Here is a 23,829-nt window from a genome sequence, read left to right as displayed (position 1 = left end):
CAGAATAGTACATTGTGTGTCACATTGTCTAATGCTGCTGCCTTTATAAATCAACACAGCATTTGACTTACTATAAGCAATGCCACAGAAAGTCCGCCAATCCTTGGGTGAAAGTAGTGAAACCCTATTGCTTTTCTATTGGGATTCATCAATTTCTATTTTTGGGATGGTTGTGGAGGATGGCAGAACCTTCTGTACATCAAGCTGAGGAATGTCAGAAGAATGTCAGTGTTGCCCCCGCAGGCGGGCAGTTGTGTGGAACACTTTTTCTTGATGCATCAATATCAAACATTCCTCAGTCAGGTTTTACATGGATCTGATGCAAAATGAAAACCCCCATTCACTACTTCAACAATATTCCTTGACTGTAACGTTAATGCTTCAACATTACAACAGTGGCTACACTTCAAAAGTACTTAATTAGCTGTAAAGCACTTTAAGGACCTGAGATTGTGAAAGGCGCTGTATAAATGCAAGTCGTTCTTTCTTTTCCAAACGCAAATTAAAGTCCGTAATGCACCTTATTTTTTAATCACTCATGAAACGTTCTTATCGGGTCTTGAAATAAAACTGGAGAATTCAAATGCTGAATTGATTTGTTTGCAGTGATTATGCCTTCACAAGTCATAGAAGCTACACTAAGACTGTCCCCAGCTCATTCTAGGTCTCATATAACTTTCTGAGAGGAGAATTCTGTCCTATCAGCAAGGACCTGGATTCAAATGCAGTAGCCAGAGATGGTAGGGCAGTGTCTCTAATACTCTGTGTCACCCAGCTTCTATTCAAGTATGGTCATTATTAGACACAGGAGAGTCAAACGTTTACTGTGCAGTTGACAGGTCATTAAATGAGCTGTGCACACATGTTGAAAGGAATTCATTTGCAAACAAGACACAACACAGAAGTAATGAGATAAGACAATGCTGCATAGCTGAGGTACTGGTGCTGAATCTGTAGTATTGGGAATGATAATGATGGAAGCAGGAACAGATTTCCCTGATGCATTCTGGCTCCAGGCGCTTCCCATATAAATTTTGACTTCCAGCACAAAGAGGCTCCAGAGTTTGACTTAGACATTGGCCTAGTGATTGCCCCCATTGTAGCCTCTTGAGGGGAGGTCATGTGTCACAGTGTCCCTATCTCTGGGCCAGAAGCTCCAGGTTCAAGTCCCATTTGATGGCCACAGAAGGGGTGTTCATAACATGACCAAGTAGGTTGATCAGCTGGTCAATCCTTCCAATATGCCTGATGGCAGGCAATAAGAGCAGGAGAGTCTCCTGGTCAGCCATACTGCAGAAGGCAACAGCAAATCACTGCAGTACTTTTCCAAGCATAATCATGGACCAATCAAATGGAAGTACATGGTACTTGAAGGAGGCAGTGGTAGCCTCTTGACTAGTGTACTGCTCAACTGCAGCGATATGTAAGGAGAACAGCTTCCAGAGCAGACAAAATTCTGGAGTAAGCTGGTAACTGCTCTCCCCTCATAACCTCCGTTTCCCCCCCACATTGATGGGAAGGCATTTTTGCCAACATGGTGCCATCTGAACTGATAGACACAAACATCAGGCAAACCTACCCCAGGAGCTGTCCCGATGGGTCGGAGAATGTGTGAACCAAGCCTGGTCAGGGCTTTTCTGTTATGCTCCCCCCCCCCACCCGGTCAAACAGCCTGCTAAAACTTGCTGTTCAGACTTGCACATGAAGAAAGGCCACTTGGTCAAGGTAGCAGAGAACTGCCAGTGAATGAAATCAAACCAGAAATCAGTGCTTTTCAGGATAGGCTGGGGGTGTGCAGGACAGAAGAAAAACAGAAAATCATCCCAACAATCAGACAGTGAAATGTTTCACTCAGATGAATGGAAAACCCGTTGGCACTAGAGGATGGTTTGGAGTTTCAGCTTGTTATAAAAAGGGCCTAGCAATGTGAGCTGGCCTTTTGAGGCATATTGCTCGTGTCTGGATTCCTGTTAACTGCTGATTGAAAAAAAACTATTGCCTCATCTGTCAGGTTCAAGTAATTGCTGATAGGCAATTGAATCTAAATTACTGCTGTTGTTACATGGCTTTGTGAAAGGGAAATCGTGCTTAACTAATTTATTAGAGTTTTTTGAGGAAACAAGCAAGGTGGATCAAGAGGAAACTGTAGATGTGGTATACTTGGATTTCTAAAAGGCATTTGATAAGGCACCATATCAAAGGTTACTACACAACATAAGAGAACATTGTGTAAGAAGTAACATATTAGCATTGATAAGGGATTGGTTAGCTAACAGAAAGTAGAGAGTAGGGCTAAATGGGTCTTTTTCAGGTTGGCAAGCTGTAACTAGTGGAGTGCTACAAGGATCAGTGCTGGGGCCTCAACTATTTACAATCTACATCGATGATTTGGATGAAGGGACCAAATATATGGTACTTAAATTTGCTGATGACACCAAGATAGGTAGGAAAGTAAGTTATCAAGAGGAGGTAGAGTCTGCAAGAGCATATAGACAGGTTAAGTGAGTAGACAAAAATTTAGCACATGGAATATAATGTGGAAAAATGTGAACTTGTCCATTTTGGCAGGAAGATTGGAAAAGCAGTATATTATTTAAATGGAGAAAGATTGCAGAACTTGGTGGTACGGAGGGATCTGGGTATCCTGGTACATGAATCACAAAATATTATTATGCAGCTACAGCAAGTGATTAGGAAGGCAAATGGAATGTTGGTGTTTATTGCAAGAGGAATGGAATATAAAAATAGGGAAATTTTACTGCAGCTGCACAGGGCCTTGGTAAGACCACATCTGGAGTACTGTGTACAATTTTGTCTCCTTATTTGAGAAAAAATATAATTACATTAGAAGCAGTTCAGAGAAGGTTCACTTGACTCATTCCTGGGATGAAGGGCTTATCCTATGAAGAACGGTTGAACAAGTTGAGCCTATACCCATTGGAGTTTAGAAGAATGGGAGTTGATCTTATTATAAGATCCTGAGGGGACCTGACAGGGTAGATACTGGAAGGATGTTTCCACTTGTGGGAGAGACTAGAACTAGGGGACATGGTTTACAAATAAGAGGTCTGTCTTTTAAGATTGAAATGAGGAGAATTTTTTTTCTCAGAGGATCATTAGTCTGTGGAATTCTCTTCCCCAGAGAGCAGTGAAGGCTGGGTCGTTCAATTCATTCAAGGCTGAGTTAGACAGATTTTTGAAAGACAAGGGAGTCAAGGATTATGGAAGGCAAACAGGAAAGTGGAGCTGAGACCACAAACAGATTGGCATGATCTTATTGAATGCTGGAGCAGGCTTAAAGGGCCAAATGGCCCTTTAAGTCCGATGTTTCTATAACTCTAGAAACAACTTGGAACTATATATTTAACCAAAGAGGAGTCCTGTACATATGGGAGGCCATCTTATAAGACTGGGACTTTCTCACCTGGATTAGGGATGGTGGGAGATGATTAGTGAATTACAGGTCATACCTGTCAAAGTGAAAGAAAAAAAGAACTTTCATGAGCTTAGGATGTCCCAAAGCACAATTAAGTATTTTTTTGAAGTGTAGTCACTGTTGTGACGTAGAAACTCAGAAGCCAATTTGTGCACAGCAAACTCCACAAGCAGCAACTTTATTCTGATCAGATCATCTGTTTTAATTATAATGATTGAGGGATAAATATTGGGCAAGGAGAATTCTCCTGCTCTTCCTCAGAACAATGTCGTGAGATTTTTTACATGCTTACAATGGGGCCTCGGCTTTATGTCTCAGGCAAAAAAAATGGTTCCTCCCACAGTGCAACACTCCATCAGTACTGCACTGGAATGTCAGCCTGGATTATGTGTTTAAATCTCGGACTTGAACCTCTGATCTTCTGACAGAGATGAGAGCACTAACACTGTGTCACAGTCAACAGTTCATAGTTGGAAGTGAGTAATTCAATCAAAGAACTGCATCAAAATGGGGTGATCAGGTACACCAGAAGACGCAGAGGCTGATAATCAATGATCTTTCACTAATTTGCATCAGTTTGTAGCTGGATTGATCAGTTATTAACACATTTTACTTACTTCTCTCTTGGCAAATTCGTTTCAATACATTTTCACTTGATTAACTTCTTAAATCAATGTGAGTAGCATCACAATTTCCATTAAGGACCGCATCCTTTTAGTTTGAAGGCCAAACCTTTCCAGCCTGTGCAGCCTTGCACTGCATGTATGCTCCTGACCTTCGTCTATCTCCCACACAACCTGGACACCATGTCACCCTGTATCATGCCCACCTGTTAATCCTCTTTCAATCAAGGTAAAAGTGGAATTGCAGGCTGCTCGTTGGCACCCTTCATTGCCAATATAATGGGCAAAATGTGGGCAAAAAGAGCAAAGCCCTCACTTCTCCATCTGTACAGATCTCCAACCTGGTGGAGAGTTTCAGGATTCCCAACTGCATGAAGCCTCACCCTCCAGCTCCACAGATCAGAAAAGCAGAATAAGAGGCTCGTCACTGATGATCAACAAGTCATGAAACCAAACCTGGCTGCTCATCAATATTTACCGAGTCTCGTAAGATCTCATTCTGCACAACAAGACTGGATTCATGCTGTGTTACACTTTCAACTCCTCTGACCAGCACCATCGCCAGGGAAAATATTTGTCTAACCCAAATAGAGAAAATGAAACTAGGAAGAAAATTTAACCAAATGAACTGAAGGGACTGAATGATGTTTGTGTGAAATTAGTAACAGACATGTTAACAGGTCTGTATGAAATTCCTTTTTTGCGAGTGAAGCCTTTGTTATAACAACATATACAAGAACTTCATCCTGGATTGTATTTGAATATATAAAAAAGTGCCCTGTACATATTAGAATGCACTCTGTGTCACCCTCTTGTATATTAAGCATACACTTTGTTACACCATGATAGGCTACTCTTAAGTTATTAGAATATTTGTACACTCTGTGGCACTAAGATAGGCCATTCTAAATTGTTAGAATATGTTTACACTTCTGTGGCACCAAGATTGGGTTTTATGTTTAAATTATATCCTGATATTCCTCACAAGCCTACATCTAAAGCTCGCTGAAAACTCTAGGCCACCCTCCTAAAAAAAAACAAATTTATTTGCAGACCACCATTTGCATATAAATTAATTTTCTCCCATTTTGAGATGGGAGGAGAAGAAAACAGTGACATGCATTAAATTAAAAGGTGAAGTACACAGAACTTATTGCCGAGATCCCACAACATCTTGGAACTGATATTCGTTATTGCACGTTTTTTGGGGGCAGTTTTTAAACAAACTATCTTGCGTTCCATTTTTCTTAGATTTAGTTTTTTGTTTCATTCATTTGTAAAATACTGGGTCTGGAACTTCTGAGCTTTGCTTCAAGTGAGACTTTTTAAAAAATGTTTAGAAAACAATGAAGATGGTGAATTCCAGGAGTAGAGGTTAGGACCTGTGACCAGGTCTATTTCAGTCCATCACACTGAGCGTACTGTTGTTATTCTGAGCCTCCAATTAACGTCCTTTCACAATCTTGGTGGTACTTTTTTATTGGACAGTCTCTAAAGTTTGCACTTTTTAAGTGATGAACAGTAAGCAGTCCTTTTGATTTTGTTTCAGACAGTTGTAACTCGCATGACCAGCTCTCTATTTGAGCTGTTACCATTTTGATGGTTATTAGGCCTCAGATAGCTGAGAATGTGCAGGATGGTATATCCACAGTGATGATTCAAAATGGTTCCAGTGCGCTGAGTGGAACTCCTGTCATTGTTTGACGAGTGGTTCGTCCGTGAATTCCTTCCCCCAATCTTGCTTGTCCCACTAATGGCTTCCCCAAGGTCCTTGGATTTTTCATAGTTCAGTACCTTCCATTGCTGATTAACAGCCTGCCAGCGCTTAAAGATTCGGTATACAGACGATCCCTCGTGAATGATGAGGCCTGGAAAAGAGTGTTCAAATTTTTAAACTCAAAACCTTCAATGTCATGCATTATGTTATCATCATTTAGCAGTAATTAATATTTCAGAGCTGCCAAGACGCCTGACAATTCACAAACATTTTTAAATGCCTCTTCAGTCTATGTATCCCTAGCAAACAGTGCAGTTTGAATCCCATTCAGCTGCTCACAGTTTGACCTGCACAATCATTCAGAATTCCACTCAGCTTAGTGGTTTGACAAATTCTCAATTAGGCCACTAGATCCTTCCCTTTATTGATTTAGTAAGATGGATAAACGGGAGGAAAGAAAACATAGGCTCAAGATGGGATGCTGATTTACCCGGAAGGCATCGTTGCATTTTAGGGGAGTGCAGGTGACAACTTTAAGTCCTCCCGCTCTCAGCTACACTTTGGACAAAAAGCCCTGCAGGGATTTGAAGGCCTTGTGGACTCAAGGTTAAATGAGGGAGAGCCAGTGTCAAGGTGACTTTACCATAAATGGAGCGTTTGTTTCGCACAGCAGAGTTCAGAAAGGCTTCCAGAGACTGACAACTAATTGGTAAATTGAGGAGGGGGCAAATCACTGAAAAATCACTCCCTGTCCAATTAGAACAAAAAACAAAGCTAAGTGTAAGAGCACTGTTACTCACTAAATCTTCCCTAAAAAGGTACAGTTTAGAATTTAGTGTCCTGTAATGGTTTGCCAACCCTCCAGGATGGCTCTGGAGTCTCCAGGAATGAAAGATTAAACTTACAGGACACTGCTATGAGCAAAACCCATGGGGAAAATCATAAGTCTATTAAACAAAATTGTGGGTTAACTTCTTTTCCTTCTTTGAGCATTTTCAGTTATTAGTTATCAAAATATTAGAGATGGGGAAAGAAAGACACATCTCACCAACAGTCAAGTTAAATTCAATTGGGTACCGCTTTCCAGTTGGTTGTGGAAAGTGTTACATTTGGAAAATTGACTAATTGTGGGAGTGTGGCAGTGGGAGGTCATGTGATAAAACTTCGAGGAATAGACCCAGCCAGAGTTGGCAACCATAGTTCTTTTAAATAGAGGTAAATTATCACTTCCTGAAAAATTTTGCCCGGTCCTGTAAAATGAACAGGTAGTAAAATCTGTGGCCTAATTCCCTGTAGCAGATGTTTTTTTGTTTTATATATAAAAATTTGAGGAAAATGCAAGTATGACCTCCACTAGTGCCATTAATAACATCTGATACTCTTATAAAATGTACAGTCTCCTCTTACTTCAATGGAGTAAGATAAATTCCATTCAGTACTTTGCGAGATGTGGTCTTCTGTTGAAACGACCCACTGCATCCTTCAGTCACCATTTCCACACGGCAATTTTAATAGCTGTTCCTTCGCTCTGTTTTCCCCTCTATTCTCTCCATTTGTCTCCTTGCCCAGGATTGGTGGTCAGATAGTATGGGGGTAGAGGGGGTGAATATATTATGCCTTGCATTTTGAATGCCAATGGACGTATTTGCTGCCCGTATATTAGAAGCTTATACTGTTAGATGAGGATTTACTATTGAATTTGCTTCACTATTGTCAACAAGCTTCAAAACAAGAGACTTGAGAGGGTTAACCTGTAGTCAGGATGGTGATATAAACAATAAAACATGCAAACCCCAAGAGTGTTCCAGGCAACCAAAACCATGGCATGTGTGAGATAAAAACATTTCTATTCAAATTTAACTTCAAGAATTAACTTCAGAACAAATACTAGGAGGAATTTTATAAAGGTATTTACAAAACAAAATGGTTATGGCCTATTTTCTCCATAACTAATAATCTGCTAATGAAATGTAGGAGGTACAGTAGTGTGGTGGTTATGTCACTGGGTTAGTAATCCAGAGAATGAGTGTTCAAATCATATCATGGCCCTGCTGTTCTTACCTGGTCTAGGCCTATATGTGACTCCTGTCCCACACGAACATGGTTGACTCTGAACTACCCTCTGAAGTAGTCTAGTATGTGGCAAACTTTCTCAGGGTAAATAGGGATGGGCAATAAATGCCAGCCTTGACAGTGATGCCCTCACAAAGATTTTGTTTTAAATTACAGTCTCCTGTTTCTCTTTCAAAGAGAAATTTGAGCCCTTTAATAAGCATAGAGGCTGAAACATCAGAAGGCATTCAAAATGCAGTTTGATGCTAGGCTGGGGGAGCTTGGGTCCAAAAGGGCTGAGCTTCAATGGGCTGAATGGCCTTTTTACATCCTTGACTCCCTTTTTTTCAGATGTTCTTTGTTGCTTCCACTAGTATCTGAAAAGTCACCTGCTGCTGCATTCAGAATATTCTGATTAGCCTCAAGGCAAAGCTAAAGTACTGTGTACAAGAAGACAAGTCCCAGTGGAGGTCGCATGTAGAAGGTCAGGCTGATATGGTGCATTAACTTAAGACTATTTAAATTAAAGGTCATCTTTCATGATGAGACACAAGGGTTGTTGCAAATTTAAAAGCATTAAAATAGATCCCATTGGGAAAATTTTACAGACAATTCCACATAATTGATTTGTGCACATGCTCCCAATGCTCTGTTTCCCAGTCACTAAGTTATCTAAAATCCCAGATCTGTGTGTAGTGGACACAAGAAGTCTCGCCTGTATTGGTTGGGATGACAAGCTGCGGTCCAAAGTAATCTCTAACAAAGACAGGTTCAACCCTGTTGGGAGCATGGGAATACTTGAACGATTAGACTGGGCACCATTTGCAGGGTCTCAGCAATCTTGCGATAGGTAAGTCTTGACCTTGTCCCTATGCAAACTGAGGTGCAGCATTTCAGATATTGACACCATCTAGGTGAGTGTTCCACAGGCAGGAAGAATGGTGCGTGGAGCTTCCCCACTGCTCTGGAAATCCCTTTCTAAATCTCTCCGCCCCCCTCTCTCTTCCTTTAAGACACTCCTTAAAACCTATCCCATTGACCAAAACTTTGGTTACCTGTCCTAATATGTGGACTTGATGTCAATTTTTGTCAGGTAACATTCCTGTCACATGCCTTGGGATGTTTTGCTACATTAAAAGTGCTGTGTAAATGCAAGCTGTTGTTGTTATGTGCGGACTGATACAGAACCTCTAGTCTCTAATGTCCTCATGGAGATTAATAATTCTCATATTGCTCCAGGCAGAATCTCATAGAAAACTGACAGCCCAGCAGAGGATGGGCCATCCTCATCCAGTTTATTGATCTGCCTGGTTTGGACTGCACTGATCCTGCCGAGCAGAGCTACAATATTCCATTGCTAGGTTTGACTAGCCTTAAAGGGCATCACCTAACCAACAGAAAATCTTTCAAGATTTGTTCCTTTATCCCTATGAGGAAACATCTATCACAATGTGACACTGTCTTTGTTATTAGGACACATTTCATGGTAGGATACATCTGTCATTATGACACAATGTCTTCTCCAACTTACTATGAACAATGCCACAGGCGATTTGTTTATTTAGTGGCAACGTCATTCCCCAACATCACAAGCAAGGCACCGACTCACTGGGCCTTCTGGTCAAATGAGCCAAGAACCTTGATCAGAACTGCTGTTGGCGTATCCAGCCACATGATTATCAGCAGGCCACCACAGCATTGTAACTGAATCACTACCTGTTCCATGTGGACACAATACCAATTGACCTGACAACTGGCACAGTGCAGTGATAGAGTGGGGAGGGAAGGAAACCTTCTCCAGCCACTTGCCCCTTCCTCAGTCAGCCAACACAGGCTGATGTGGTCAAACTCACCCGAGGAGAGCTTGGGAGCGTTTGGAGATTTGAACTCGGGGTCTCCTGGTTGAAAACCCAAGTAATCTCTCGTTATGACCTGCAGCAATTTGTATTGTACAGCTCACAATCATTACTTTTGTAAAAGATTGGCATATAAACCACTTTGGGCATAAAAATAAAATGACAGTACAAATATTTTCAGACAGATTTCAACTGGAAGTGAGGGTAACAAAAAAATAGACAATCTGTTTCATGTTCCTAATCTGTCAATAGGATTACAAAATGAGGTCACTAAATTGGCTCAGCTGGTGAAGTGCTTCATGGCAGCTTTGCCTTCCTCCTTGGCAACAATTAAATAGGGGAGGGGAGTTCCACTCCCATGATGCCTTGAGCCTTTTCTGCACATGCTCAGTAAAAGTGAGGAAGCACAACCAGATAATTCGTGATTTTTTTTAAACTTGAGAATGCTCAGGTGAAAACCAATAGTGCCAGACCACGAAGATTGAAAAACAGCATAAAAGAAACAGAAGCCTTGCAATTTTATAGCGCTTTATCAGATCTCTCAGAAACATCTCACTGAATGAATTGCTTGGAAAGTAGTCACCATTATATAGCCAAATGCGGCAGGCAATTTGCGCACAGCAAGATCAAACAAACAGCAATAAGATGAATGTCCAGCTCATTGGTTTTTGCCAGAGTCGGTTCAGAGAGAAATGTTGGCCAGGAACCAGAAAATTTTCCTGCACTTCTTCAAAGAGTATCCTATAGGATCTTTGATATGTTGGGCCACTGATTTAATATCTTATCTAAAGGACAGAACTTCTAACAGTGCAGCAGTCCATCAGATTGGAGTGACAGTGTAGATAATGTGCTCAAGTCCTAGAGTGGGGCTTGAACCCACAACCTTCTGACTCAGAGGCAAAAGTGCTACCAACTGAGCCAAACTGACAACTAGAGAAGGCAAGATAAATTGGGTGACACTAACCCTGTGTTCTAAAAGCTTGGAGATAGTTGGAGGAAAGGAGGCAGAAAGGTTCCACCTTCAGGTCCTAGAAAAGTTAAACTAGGAGACTATGGTCCTGATTTCAACACACTATGGGAGGAAGAGGAGCAAACTGGCATATTTGAACCTTAGAAGTCAAAGGAAAGTTCAGAGGACACTGACCATAGTATGATGTACAGTTCTAATGTTTGACACAGAGATGCTTACCTATACAGACGATGTCCATGAAGCCATACATGCCGTAACAGATCTGGAAGAGCAGGTCCTGTCTCTGCCACTTAGCCGACGGACTGAGGGAGGACCAAATTAACCAGGAGATGCTAGCAATTAGGAAGAGGGAGCCAAGGATGATGGCGGCTATCTGGACCTTTTCAATCACTGTGAGGGAGATTGCCTGCCACTGAAATGGGAGAGAGAAGGGCGCAGAATATGGAATAGAAGAACGTGGAAAGATAAAGAGGTGAGAGAGAGAGAAAAATAGAAGGAGACAAGAGTATGACGAGTAAAGACAGGAAAAAAGAAAAGAAGAATTGGAGAGACACAAATGAAGCAGGGAATGAACAATTAGAGGGAGAGAAAGAGAAATTAAAAGGAAGATTGTGGCACAAGAGAATGAGTGGGCCAGGGTTGGAGACATAAGAGGGAAAGAGAATAACGTTAAAGCCAAGAACCTTATGCCAGTATCACATGACTTGATTGCTATAGCGCGTGAAATTATGACAGCATTGGACTCTGATTGGCAGACAGGAAGTCACCTAAAGATCTGGCTCATGGGCTGGCTGAAGTTGCCATGGTGGTTAGAGATGTTAAGGCCAGTCTTGATCTACCTTACAGTCAAAACGAACAATCCTGAGCACTGGCCACAACAAGGGCACTCTGACATGACAGATCAAGTAGCGTTGAGGTTAGCTGTGACAGCATGAAGCAGCTCCAGGTCAGATAAAGCACAAGTTAGATACAGAGTAAAGTTCCCCTTACTCTGTCCCAGCAAGATGCCTTAACTCGAGCGTCAGTATGGCAGGGCTGAGAAGCAATGCAGCATTTTGATTTTGTATATCAGTCATCCTTAAGGCTTCTGTTAAGAATGGGATGGATCATTAGCAGTTACATGTTGTGAATTAGTGATTGGATTGTTATTTTCTCAACTCACTTCACGTAGGGCCCTTTCACTCAGCAGAGAATTTCTGTCATGCTGGGTCAAATTTTGACCCAGGCTGAAAGGTCAGCATTCTCTCCTACTTCACCAACCCAGTCCTTGGTCACCATTTAACTCAAACTGTTAGCCCTTGTCTTTTTGTTGTGCTAATTTATTTTCTGTCTCCTGACACTCCCATGCCCTTCTTCATCTCCCTCGGTGAGGTTGAAGTATTAAGTTCATAGGCCACTGGTTTTTAGAGGCAGCTATCAGGAGGTGCAGGAGATTGTTGCCTGATATGACTGGGCTTTCAGAGCTTAAAAATGAGTTTCTAAAATCAGAAAGGGCTTAAGGGGTTTGTGCGATACGAGGCTAAACTCATAGTGCTGGGCAGTTATGGGTAGCATAAGTCAGAGGTGTAGAGGTTGTATTCTACAACACAGATTGCGTGTTGAAAATATTAAAACAGGGCAATGCAGAACATGTGGGGCATGTGTTTGGTCCGGTCCTATAATCGTAAAATCAGTAATACCCTTTGAACAACTCTAATTCCTTCCCCACATGATGGCAAGTCATGCTGTGGTACAGTTCCATCGGTGCCAGCATCCCCCTGATATCTCACTCAGGTCACCATTCTTCACATGAGTCTACACAGTGTCTGCAGGCTATGCAGCTAGTGGGGGGTGGGCGTTGGTGGAATCACAACCCAAGCTTGATATTGCTGTTACCTGACAGCCACACACACGTGCATTTTCCAAGCTATGGGCCCAGTGGAAAGCGACCAGGACAAGCAGGAACCCGGACTACTCACCCTGCATCTCTCATCTATAGTGTCCAACCTGGCTGAGATCAGCTACTTAACACATAGCGGGAATTAACCTTGCCTAATTCGGACTGACTCAGTAACACAGCAGACAGTGTCGTTACCAACTGAGCCATGGAGCAGCATAATGTATTATCATGCCATAAACTAGAAATTACCATATGATTAATAGATGAGGGATTGTGCGCATTACTTACACTTTATTCAGCGTCAACAGGCGTGCTATGTGACCCAGAGTTTTACTCTTTCCAAGACCTGCAATAAATTGCATGCTTATAGCATCTACATGGCAAGATTTCAACAGAGCACCCAGATCAATAAGAAGAGCCGACTCCTCTTAAAAATGCTGAATCCCTGGAATAGAGGAGAGCAGGACAGCTGTTTGTGTTGAGATTTCCATGGGCAATGGAAGCAGTCAGTCAGGTGGTCAGGCGCTGGAGGCATTTCTCCAGGGATTCTCAAGGGAAGGGAAAGAATAGCAAGTTATTGGCAGAATTACTCTTCTCAGAAGCACCTGATGCACCAGTAGAGAGAGTAAATAGCAGAACCGACCAGCACTGTGCCCTTGATGGAGCTGAAGGGAGATGAGAAATTATAAACCCAGATTAGCTGGGAAGGTCAGAAGACTATATATCATGAACATCTGAAATAAGACTAACATTTATACAGTATAGCCAATGAAGTACTGTTGTAACGTAGGAAACATGGCAGTCAATTTGGACACAGAAAGATCCCATAAATAGCAATGTGATATTACCAGATCATCAGTTTTTGTGATGTTGGCTGAGGGATAATAATTGGGCTCAGGACAGTGGGGTGAATTCCACCCGCTCTTCTTCAAATAATTGCTGTGGGATCTTTTTTGTCCAACTGAGAGGGCAGAAGGGGGCTTTGGTTTAATATCTTATCTGAAAGACTCTGGCAGTGCAGTACTGCACTGGGAGTGTCAACCTGGATTATGTGCTGAAGTGGAACTTGAACCTGCAACATTTGGATTCAAGAGGCAAGAGTGCTACCCACTGAGCCACAGCCAGCACACTCAATCTGGGTCTCCGAGTGTTCATTTAGCGGTCACGTCATCAAGTAATAAGCCCAAAGACCAAATTTAAAAGTGACCCAGAAAACCCTGATGTAGCATAGTATTCGGTGTCCCAACAGAAAGCAGCTATCAGAGCTGAAAAAAATCTATGACGGTAAAACCAAAAGTACTGTTGGGCATGAAAGAAAGCCACAACATGCCATATTTTAGCAAGCAGATGTTAATCAATATAACGGGAGTGGGAGGACCAGGGCAATGGAGGCTTTGCATGAATGAACCTTCCCACACAGAAGAATCCCCGATGAGTCAGTCTAAATGTCAACATTATGTACACAGCAACAAATCTTGAAGGGAAGTACTTGCCTTTTAGCCAAGCAGGTCAGTACTTATTCATTGTATAGCCTTGAAGCTATGTAGACAATACCAATGCTCCTGCAGTATCTCAGCACTACAGAAGGTGATATATAAATCGGCAGAAGGAGACTACGATGCTGGCTATCCAAAGCACTCAAGACCCTGTTCCCTTCAAGAAGGCCATCCCTGATATAAATGGGTGGGAGGGCAGCAAGGAAATGGGGGTGTCTCCTGCTCACTGTCCCCAAAGGTTTTGGCTGGTATCATGATGATCCAGTCATGCAATCATCTACTGAATGACACTGTTTTTTCAAAGTATCTGATCCACTGAAGGAAATGCTTGAGGGTGGTTAACTGAGGCAGGAGGTTAACAGTTTTATTTCCCTTGTCTTCTCAGGAATGGAAGAACTCAATGAAGGGATGGTCAGTGTTCCAAAGAAAACCAATCCCTCACAGCACCATCAGTGATAATCACCATCTCTACAGCACATAGGAGGATCCAGGCAACAAGGTTGAGGAGGAAAGTAAGAAAAGCTTGCATTCTCAAAACCTCAAGACATCCCAAAGTGCGTTACAGCCAATGTAGAACTATTTTTTGAAGTGCAGTAACTGGTCATGTAGGAAACATGGCAGCCAATTTGCGCACAGCAAGCTCCCACAAACAGCAACTTGATACTGACCAAGTAATTTGTTTCAGTGATGTTGGTTGAAGGATAAATCTTGGGAGTAAGTTACACTGCACAGGTCAGAAGGAGCAAGTGATCTTTGTCTGCTCAAGGCCACACACCTACTGCAGGAAGTCTACAATGGTTCTCGCCTCTGCTCCAACATCTAGGGATTCAGATCTCACTGGACTAACTAACAAGTGGAGATTTCTGTCTGAGGAAGATCATCCACATCAGTCACTTGTGTCCTCTGCAAATTTCTGGGAAAGAAATTCATGAGCTAGAATTTCACAAAGAGGGTAGCCAATGCAAGTGTAGAATCATTGCCATACACAGCACAGGATGATATAGAGCACCAGAATTCCAGAAGGCAACCAGCACACTTACTCCTTCCATAAAGGAATCCCTTTGGAAAAGCAGTACATTGGATGTTCAACATCACACGTAATCTGGCCACCATCGCAAAATGATGACAGTCATGCATCAACATTAAAAGCAAGTGGCCAGTAAAAGGTAAGATTTGAGGAACTGCCCAAGAAGTTGTCAGAGCTGGTGATCTAGAGAATAGTTCATCTGGAGAATGTAGATTGCAGCAGGAAGAAACGGGCCAGATACATGGAAGCCATCTTCAATCAGTGCTTGGTCTGCCAAACTTTCTTGGTGCATGGGTAGATCAGCAGCTAATTCCTTTGGTGTGGCTCCTCCACCCTGCTCTTCGACTGTTGTGGCATGACCTCTTTGCAAGGTGAAATTATGCGACATGCAGCAGATGAGGATAATTTGCGAGCTCCTTGAAGGGGTTTGTAATGGAAGGTGCTTCCCATTGGGAACATGCCATTGGGATGTGCAATCATTTTGTATATAGAATGAGCCTTACAGTACCTGTACTCTGTTTCCACCAAAATGGTGTCATGAGTCACAGCCCTAGAATCTGGTGTTGGTCTTCCCTCCACTTTTCCTTCCCCTTCAGACAAGAAGGATTGCCTTAACATGAAGGCATCGTCAAGAGCTCACAGAGAAGGAGGCATTCAGCAGAGTTGACGGCCACGTAACAGCTAGGCACCAAAGATCAAAAATCCTTTCGAGTTCGTAAAGGGCAGAATTGTGTACAAGGGCCTGAAAAGAAACATAGGCGCAGGCAATGATCCCTACGTGCTTTCAGAAATTGTGTAGAATACCATTGCCACATTGTGGCATTGGTGGTCACAAGTGAAAGTGTTCTATAATGCATCTGTGATCTCCTTCATCTGATTGGCTTTCTTGATATTCCTGCCCTCTAACACACAAATAGCGCAGATGTTCACTGTAATGCCAAGGACTTCCAGGCTTAACTTGGAAACAAAGAAAGACTTGCATTTAGATAGCGCGTTTCATAACCTCAGGACATCCCAAAGAACTCTACAGCCAAAGTACTTTTGAACTGTAGGGAAACGCCACAGCCAATTTGCGCACAGCAAGGTCCCACAAACTGCAATGCAATAAATGATCAGATCATCTGTTTTTAGATGTTGGTTAAGGGATAAATATTGGACTCAGGACACCAGGGATAACTTCCCTGCTCTCCTTCAAGTAATGGCCACAATTTTTTTCCATCTCCCTGAGAGGGCAGTTTAACATTCCTTCTGAAAGATGGCACTTCCAACAGTGCAGCACTCTCTCAGTACCACACATGGAGTATCAGCCTGGATTGTGAGCTCAAGTCCCTGGAGTGGGACTTGAACCCATGACCTTGTGACTCAGAGGCAAGAGGTCTACTCCCGAGCCATGGCTAACATCCATTAACAATAATAGCTCCACATCAAAAGCCAAAGGGAAGACAATCTACACATTTAAAAATGTGCTACATTTCCATCGCAGAATCTCAAAGTGAAGCATAGGCGTTGATCAGAGCTGATAGCGTTAATCAGCGACTCACATGCTTACATCTTTTCATCCTCTGATTGGATTACTGTTATGTAACTCACCTTGAGGTATTTGGGTGTCCGTCATCAGTGGCCTAGCATGTCACAATGGTAGGACAATGCGTCTTATAGCTGATCCTCAGTCCTTCACTTGGATATGTGACAACACGCACTGGGATTTGAAGAGAGGTGACCGAGAGATAAATGTACACACTCTGGGTGGTTTGTTCCTGGTAGCTGGCTTAGACTAGCTGCAGGGAGTACATCAATTAATTTGATGTTCCAGTATTTTCTAATTGAAGGCAACCATCTGGAGGAGTGTGAATGTTGAGGAACACTTTCACCAGTAAGCCAAACTAATAAACTCACAGGCGACACAGTTTAGACCAGCCCCTCCTCTTCCCGCCCCTCCTCTTCCCACCCCCCACCCCCCAGTTCATATTTCAATTTCCCCTGTGCACAACATTAGATGTATCACTCATTAATAAAACCACTTGCTTCAATGTTTAAAGGGGGCACTGTCTTCAGGAAAAAGTGCTGGGAAGGGTGGAATGGGGGGTGCATAGTTTCATGTTTGCTTGTGAAGAGAGCTGCATCCAGAGACTCATTTTGCATCACACTGATGTCATGTTCAAGGTAACTATGGCATTGCGGTTTTTGTTAGCAGATGAGAAACACTTGCCAAGCACTTTTTCATGCAAACACTGCGCCTTTAAGAATAAGTTTATCAACTTCAACCCGCCCCCATTATACCAGTTGTGTTTTGCAACTCATGCAAGACCTGGCGCCTGGGTTCAAAAAAACTGGCACAACTGTAGGAACCAAACAAAGAGCTGAAGGGGCAGTCAGTTTACAGTGGGCTTTGTGGTGTCTTTTAAACAACATCCCCAGAAGACTAATGCCTTTTGTTGATAATTTATGGATCAGGCCATTAACTGCGTGACCCAGTGCAGTACTGAACCATATGGACCCGGTCAGGATTTGGTCCTCAGTTGGTCCTGAGTTAGCTGAAATCGGCCAGCGCAGAAGCTGAGGTGCTGTAATGATCCCCAGCGATGTGGGTTAGGGAGAGTAAGAGTCAGCCAAGGGTGCTGCCCTGGATATTTTTTCAAATTCATCAACATTCCTCCATCGCAGCGCCAACCACACTACCCCTCCTCAACCACTCCTTTACTGGAAAGTGCACGTGTGCAGATACTGGAATGGTGACAGACTCAGGTTTGGCTATAATGCCACCCAGGGTTGAATTCCCCACTGACCTTTAATGTCCAGGCTCATAACGTAACAAACAGGCAAGTGGGTGAGGTACCTGAGGGCAGCTGGTGCCTGCGAAACTTTGTGCCCAATTCAAAGGAGTCGGTTGGAGGGGGGAAAGAGGTTCAAAAACTAAGAGGAGGTGAAATGACTGCAATTTTCCTGCAGACTCCTGGGAAATTCCACATACACAACAGTTTCTGAATCTCTCCCGTCTCTCTGTTTCTATGCGCGTTACTGTTTGTAAATTAGAAAGTGTGTCCACCTTGGCCACCATTCACAGAACAACTGTGATATCAGTGCAAAGCGGGTTCACTGCTCGCTGACACAAACATATTGACGTCAATCTGGAGTCAGGTCGAGAGAGAGTGTGTTACCAGACTGCTCGGAGGGAGGACGTCTTTCTCTGCTTTGCTGCTGAGTCTGTGCCAAAGCTGATCTGGGTTCACACCACACCTCAGTGTCAGCATGCAGCAAAAGCTGTCCTTAGGCTTAAAGTGCAGAGGAGGCCTCACTGTCTCTAGTCTCAGGACTGGAAAGTGTAGGAAGCGAGGACACATTCCCAGCAGTTAGGAGGTGGGCTCTTTTTTAAATTAAAAGCCTGTCATCATTTTGACTTTTGCTGAATAAATTCTTTCTCCAGTGGGTTTGAAACGGTGCTGTATAATCACCAGCACCTTCCTATCAGCTTCCTCTGCCTGCTATTTTCCTGAAAGCACTAACATCTTTCATTGTGGAAAGAGTAATTTGATAGGAAAGTGTTGCTGAGGTTGAATTAATATCCTACAGCAGCATTTGATAGTAAAGGGGTGGAGAGAAATTGGGGCAGGGGGCTTTTTTTTTCTATCCTGTTGATATTGCCTTTCCTGTGGTAAATGGATAGATGCCACCTGCATGGCATGTGCACTGTGCACGGCACCAAGGGGTTTGTGACTGGGTGACACAATATGCTCCAATACATGGCAACTATTTGGATCTTTATGGGGCTTTTCAATAATTACCCTGCCTTCTTCATCACACCTGGATCTAATAGCTTGCCAAGACTGAGTAAATAGCCAGAAGGCAGTAGGGCCTCCTGTGGTGTGACTCACCAACCCAAACCCCAAGGGAGAAAGCACTGGAACATTACAAGGCAACTCAGACACCATTTGATAGCCTTGAAGCATTGGCAGGGGCTAACATGTATACCCACTCAAAGCATGGGTTGGGTGATCTGTCATGGAGAGGCCAAGCAAGAGACTACAACTGCAACAAGATTAAACACATTCAAGGAAAATTTCTCTCTCCCTGCTTCCCAACATGCCAGTGGATGTCTGCAACTGACCTGCAGGGGGTTCTTGGTGCTGATTGCCAGGACCTGGTATTTAAAGTAACACAGCTCACAGCTCCATGAGCCTCGTTCACTGATCCAGCGGATTAGGCACGGCTGGTGGGTGCAGCGCACAGAACCATCACACCGACAGGGGCTCAGTAAATCGCCCTGTAAAAATAGACAATATACAGCACATTAATCACACATACTCAGGGAGATGGGGGAAAAAAATGGACAGCCTCCCCATAAGTGCTGCACACAGCAAGTCACAAGCGTTTAAAGAGCAAACTTGTACTTTTGAAGTGTAGTCACTGTTGCACTGTCAGAAACGTGGCAGCCAATTTGCACACAGCAAGATCTCACAAACAACAATGTTATTAACTTTTTTTTAAAAAGTAAAATGTTTATTGAAGGATAAATATTGCCTAGGACACCAGGGAGAATTCCTCTGCTATTCTTCCAATAGTACCATGGGATTATTTACACTTGGCCAAGAGTGCAGACAGGGCTTCAGTTTAAAGCCTCATTTGAGAGACGGCACCTCTGACAGTGCAGCAGTCCCTCTGTACTGCACTGGGAGTGTCTGCCTGGATTTTGGGTTCAGGTGTCTGGAGTGGGAAGCAAGAGAGTTACCCTCAGAGTTATGGCTGACACATGCTGATCTATTCAACAGATAAGAATTTCTCTTTGGCTTTTTGAAGTGGAGATGAACCACATTGCTCCTGTCATCTCCAGCATGTCTCAGTGAACACAGATCCACATCTACTGTGATAACACAGCCCTCCTGTACATGAGGTCTATTATTATCCATTCTAGATGGCACAATTACAGATGACATCCCCACAGGGATCCTGAATCACTACAGTCCTGTTATTTTCACACTATATTTTAAAGAAAGGTCTTAAGAGCTCTTGACGAGCAACACGCTTTCCTTGATGTAATCGTTTTTGATGAGATTTATGTTTCCCCATTGCCCACCATCCCTTGTGACTCCTACTGGGATACAACAGCCCTCCAAGAACTGTATCCAAAACTGGCATGCCTCATGTGTGAGCCCAGTGAGGTTTGCCAGGCTATTCAACCATGACATGCATTACAGCCCAGTCAGATGCCAAGATCATCCAATATCTAGATACGCAGTCGAATGTTTGATCAGGGGTGAGAGATCACTGGGTAACAATCAGGACCAAAAACTATGGTTGACTGTAGCACTTAAACACCTGCAGGCATGTCCATGTAAAGCTTTATTAAATACGTTCTCAGGCTATGAGGAAGCCCAGTGCTTTTCTCTGTGGCCCAGTGATCTCAATTAGTTATTGATCTCGCTCTCTGGTTATTTCCATTGCCTATCTTTTGACTATGAATTTCTCCTATTTCTCCCTTTCAAACTACACTTCTATTGAAAGGGGCAGTACCATCAAGAGTAAGTCACTGCCAAACCTTAGCTCATTTCATTATAAACGATCAATACGATCACTTAATAATATTGAACCCTATTATTACATCACTTGCAAACGTGGTGTATTGAAATTGTGTTTATTTGGCAACTTCCACAACCTCAGGATGTCCCAAAGTGCTTTACAACCAATGAAGTACTTTGAAGTGCAGTCACTATTGTGATGTAGGGAAATGCAGCAGCCAATTTGCACACAGCAAACTCCCACAAACAGCAATGTGATAATGATCCGACAATCTATTTTTTGATGTTGATTGATTGATATTAGGCAGGACACCAGGGAGAATGCCCCTGCTCTTCTTGCAATAATGCCATGGGATCTGTGGCATCCACCCTAGAAGACATACTCAGCCTCAGTTTAAATTCTTATCCAAACTTCCAACAACGCCACGCTACTTCAGAATTGCCCCTCTGACAGCACAGTGCTCCCTCAGCACCACTCCTGCAACAGTGCAGCGCTTCCTCAGCACTGCATGGGGACTGTCGACCCAGATTATGAACAGGGCTTGAACCCACAAATCTTCTGATTCAGAGACAAGAGAGCCACAGTTGACATGTAACTGAGGAGGCCTATGTGGTACCCGACGGTCTAGCATGAAACCCTTTGTACTAATGCCTGCATTGCCCAGTGTACAATCTGCCGTCAAAATGTGTCTGGTACAAGATAGCAGAATCAATCAGTGCAGCAGTTCTCTTGTAACACATTTAAACAGTTGTTACATTGGACTTGGTGAACTCCATCAAATTCACTCTTTAATGTTAAAAGAGATTTATAGTCAAGAATGATAGACATTTTCTAATTCCACTTCTTCAGTTATTAAGTGAAGCTGCCAACAGAAACAACATATATTGCTTTTAAATGCCCTAATCAATCACATTCTTATGAAAATAACAAAGTAAATGATCATGTCAACAAGATTAAGTTTTATGCTGATAGCATTTCAAATAGGAAAAAATTTAGTGAAAGTTGCCTAGTTGAAATTTATCCCTGGAGCCTATGTCAGTCCAGCAATGGAGGGAAGAGCATTAACAAGATGGTGACCAAGTCTCCTCTTTCTTCTAAACCTTTCGTAAAAGGTTTGTAATTAGGTTTACCATATTCTCAAAAAGAACTTTATTTTTATTCTTATCTGTCATTTAAAGTTTGCAAAGCTAATCAGCTTCCTCTGGCCCTTCCATACTCTGGGAGAGAACATTAATTTCAAATGAGGTAAAGTACATTGAATGAAGAAGTGTCATGTGAACATTTTCTGGGGGTGTCTGTCTCTAGCAGTCCTCTATATAATAAGCCACTTCAAAAATTGCTCCTACACCACTGTGTACACATATACATATGTGTATATTCTCAAATTGGGGTCCGCAGAAATATTCCAGGAGATCCACAGCTCAGGAGGACCACCCACTATGCCATAGGCAAGAGTAAGCGAGTGAGCTGCATCCGAAGACTTTCTCCTGCTTCACCTCCCCACCCCACCCCAGTGCCCTCTCTGCGCTGTGCTTTCCCAGTGCAGTGAGAAGCAGGCACACCCAACTCACTGATATGTGTCAGTAAATACCTGTTTTCTTAAAACATTCTTGACATGCAGCACTTTTGTTTTAGGAGTATTATTCATTCATTCATGTGTGCTCTGCCTAAGGCAGGTCCTTGGCTCATTGTTTGCTGATGCTTCATCCTGAGCCATTTCCTTAGCAGTTTTTGTCAGTGGTGGTTTACCATTGCCTTCCTCTCTCAGGAGCAAAGCAAGGAGGCAGATCCCAAGTTCATCTCAGCTGGAATGGGAATCAAACCTGTGCTGTTGGCATTATCCTGAACCACACACTAGCCATCTAGCTAACTTAGTTAACTGGCTAAAACAAAAACAAAAATATCTGGAAAAACTCAGCGGGTCTGGCAGCATCTACGGAGAGGAACGCATGTAACGTGTCAAGTCCGAATGACCCTTCAACAGAACTAAGTAAAAATAGAAGAGAGGTGAAATATAAACTGGTTTAAGGGGCGTTGGGACAAGTAGAGCTGGATAGATGGCCAGTGATAGGTGGAGATAACCAAAAGATGTCACAGACAAAAGGACAAAGAGGTGGTGATATTATCTAAGGAATGTGCTAATCAAGGGTAGAAAGCAAGACAAGCAAGGTACAGATAGCCCTAGTGGGGTTGGAGTGGGGTGAAGGAATCAAAAAAGGCTAAAAGTTAGAGATAAAACAATGGATGGAAATACATTTAAAAATAATGGAAGTAGGTGGGAAAAGAAAAATCTATATAAACTATTAGGAAAAAATTGGGGGGGGGGGGAGGAATCGGAAAGTGGGTGGGGATGGAGGAGAGAGTTCATGATCTAAAATCGTTGAACTCAATATTCAGTCTGGAAGGCTGTAAAGTGTCTAGTCGGAAGATGAGGTGCTGTTCCTCCAGTTTGCGTTGAGCTTCACTGGAACAATGCAGCAAGCCAAGGACAGACATGTGGGCAGGAGAGCAGGGTGGAGTGTTGAAATGGCAAGCGACAGGGAGGTCTGGGTCATGCTTACAGACAGACCGAAGGTGTTCTGCAAAGTGGTCACCCAGTCTGCGTTTGGTCTCTCCAATGTAGAGGAAACCGCATTGGGAGCAACGAATACAGTAGACTAAATTGAGAGAAGTGCAAGTGAAATGCTGCTTCACTTGAAAGGAGTGTTTGGGCCCTTGGACGGTGAAGAGAGGGGAAGTAAAGGGGTGGGCATTGCACCTTCTGCGGTTGCACGGGAAGGTGCCGTGGGAGGGGTTTGAGGTGTAGGGGGTGATGGAGGAGTGGACCGGGGTGTCCTGGAGGGAACGATCCCTGCGGAATGCCACCGGGGGGGGGGGTGAAGGGAAGATGTGTTTGGTGGTGGCATCATGCTGGAGTTGGCGGAAATGGCGGAGGATGATCCTTTGAATGCAGAGGCTGGTGGGGTGATAAGTGAGGGCAAGGGGGATCCTATCATGTTTCTGAGAGGGAGAAGAAGGCGTAAGGGTGGATGCGCGGGAGATGGGCCGGACACGGTTGAGGGCCCTGTCAACCACCATGGGTGGAAAACCTTGGTTAAGGAAGGAAGAGGACATGTCAGAGGAACTGTTTTTGAAAGTGGCATCATCAGAACAGATGCGATGGAGGTGAAGGAACTGAGAGAATGGGATGGAGTCCTTACAGGAAGCGGGGTGTGAGGAGCTGTAGTCGAGGTAGCTGTGGGAGTCGGTAGGCTTGTAA

The 23,829-nt window shown here is 43.3% G+C and overlaps 1 protein-coding gene across 1 annotated transcript in view; it reads right to left on the bottom strand.

Annotated features, from left to right (window-relative positions):
• Nucleotides 1-5,181: 5,181 nt before the first annotated feature.
• LOC121273318 (E3 ubiquitin-protein ligase MARCHF9-like) overlaps nucleotides 5,182-23,829 on the bottom strand; it is a 49,285-nt gene continuing 30,637 nt past the window's right edge. Inside the window, exons 2-4 of the mRNA XM_041180453.1 lie at nucleotides 19,162-19,317; nucleotides 10,874-11,066; nucleotides 5,182-5,927 (exon numbers count right to left, since the gene is read on the bottom strand). Coding sequence (XP_041036387.1) covers nucleotides 5,605-5,927; nucleotides 10,874-11,066; nucleotides 19,162-19,317 — 672 coding nt within the window. The 3' untranslated portion in view covers nucleotides 5,182-5,604. The remainder of the gene's footprint in view (nucleotides 5,928-10,873; nucleotides 11,067-19,161; nucleotides 19,318-23,829) is intronic.

Source organism: Carcharodon carcharias, chromosome X (assembly GCF_017639515.1).
Source record: "Carcharodon carcharias isolate sCarCar2 chromosome X, sCarCar2.pri, whole genome shotgun sequence".
NCBI lineage: Eukaryota > Metazoa > Chordata > Chondrichthyes > Lamniformes > Lamnidae > Carcharodon > Carcharodon carcharias.
The sequence above is the reverse complement of the archived record's forward strand: the minus strand, read 5'-3'. Positions and strand labels throughout refer to the sequence as shown.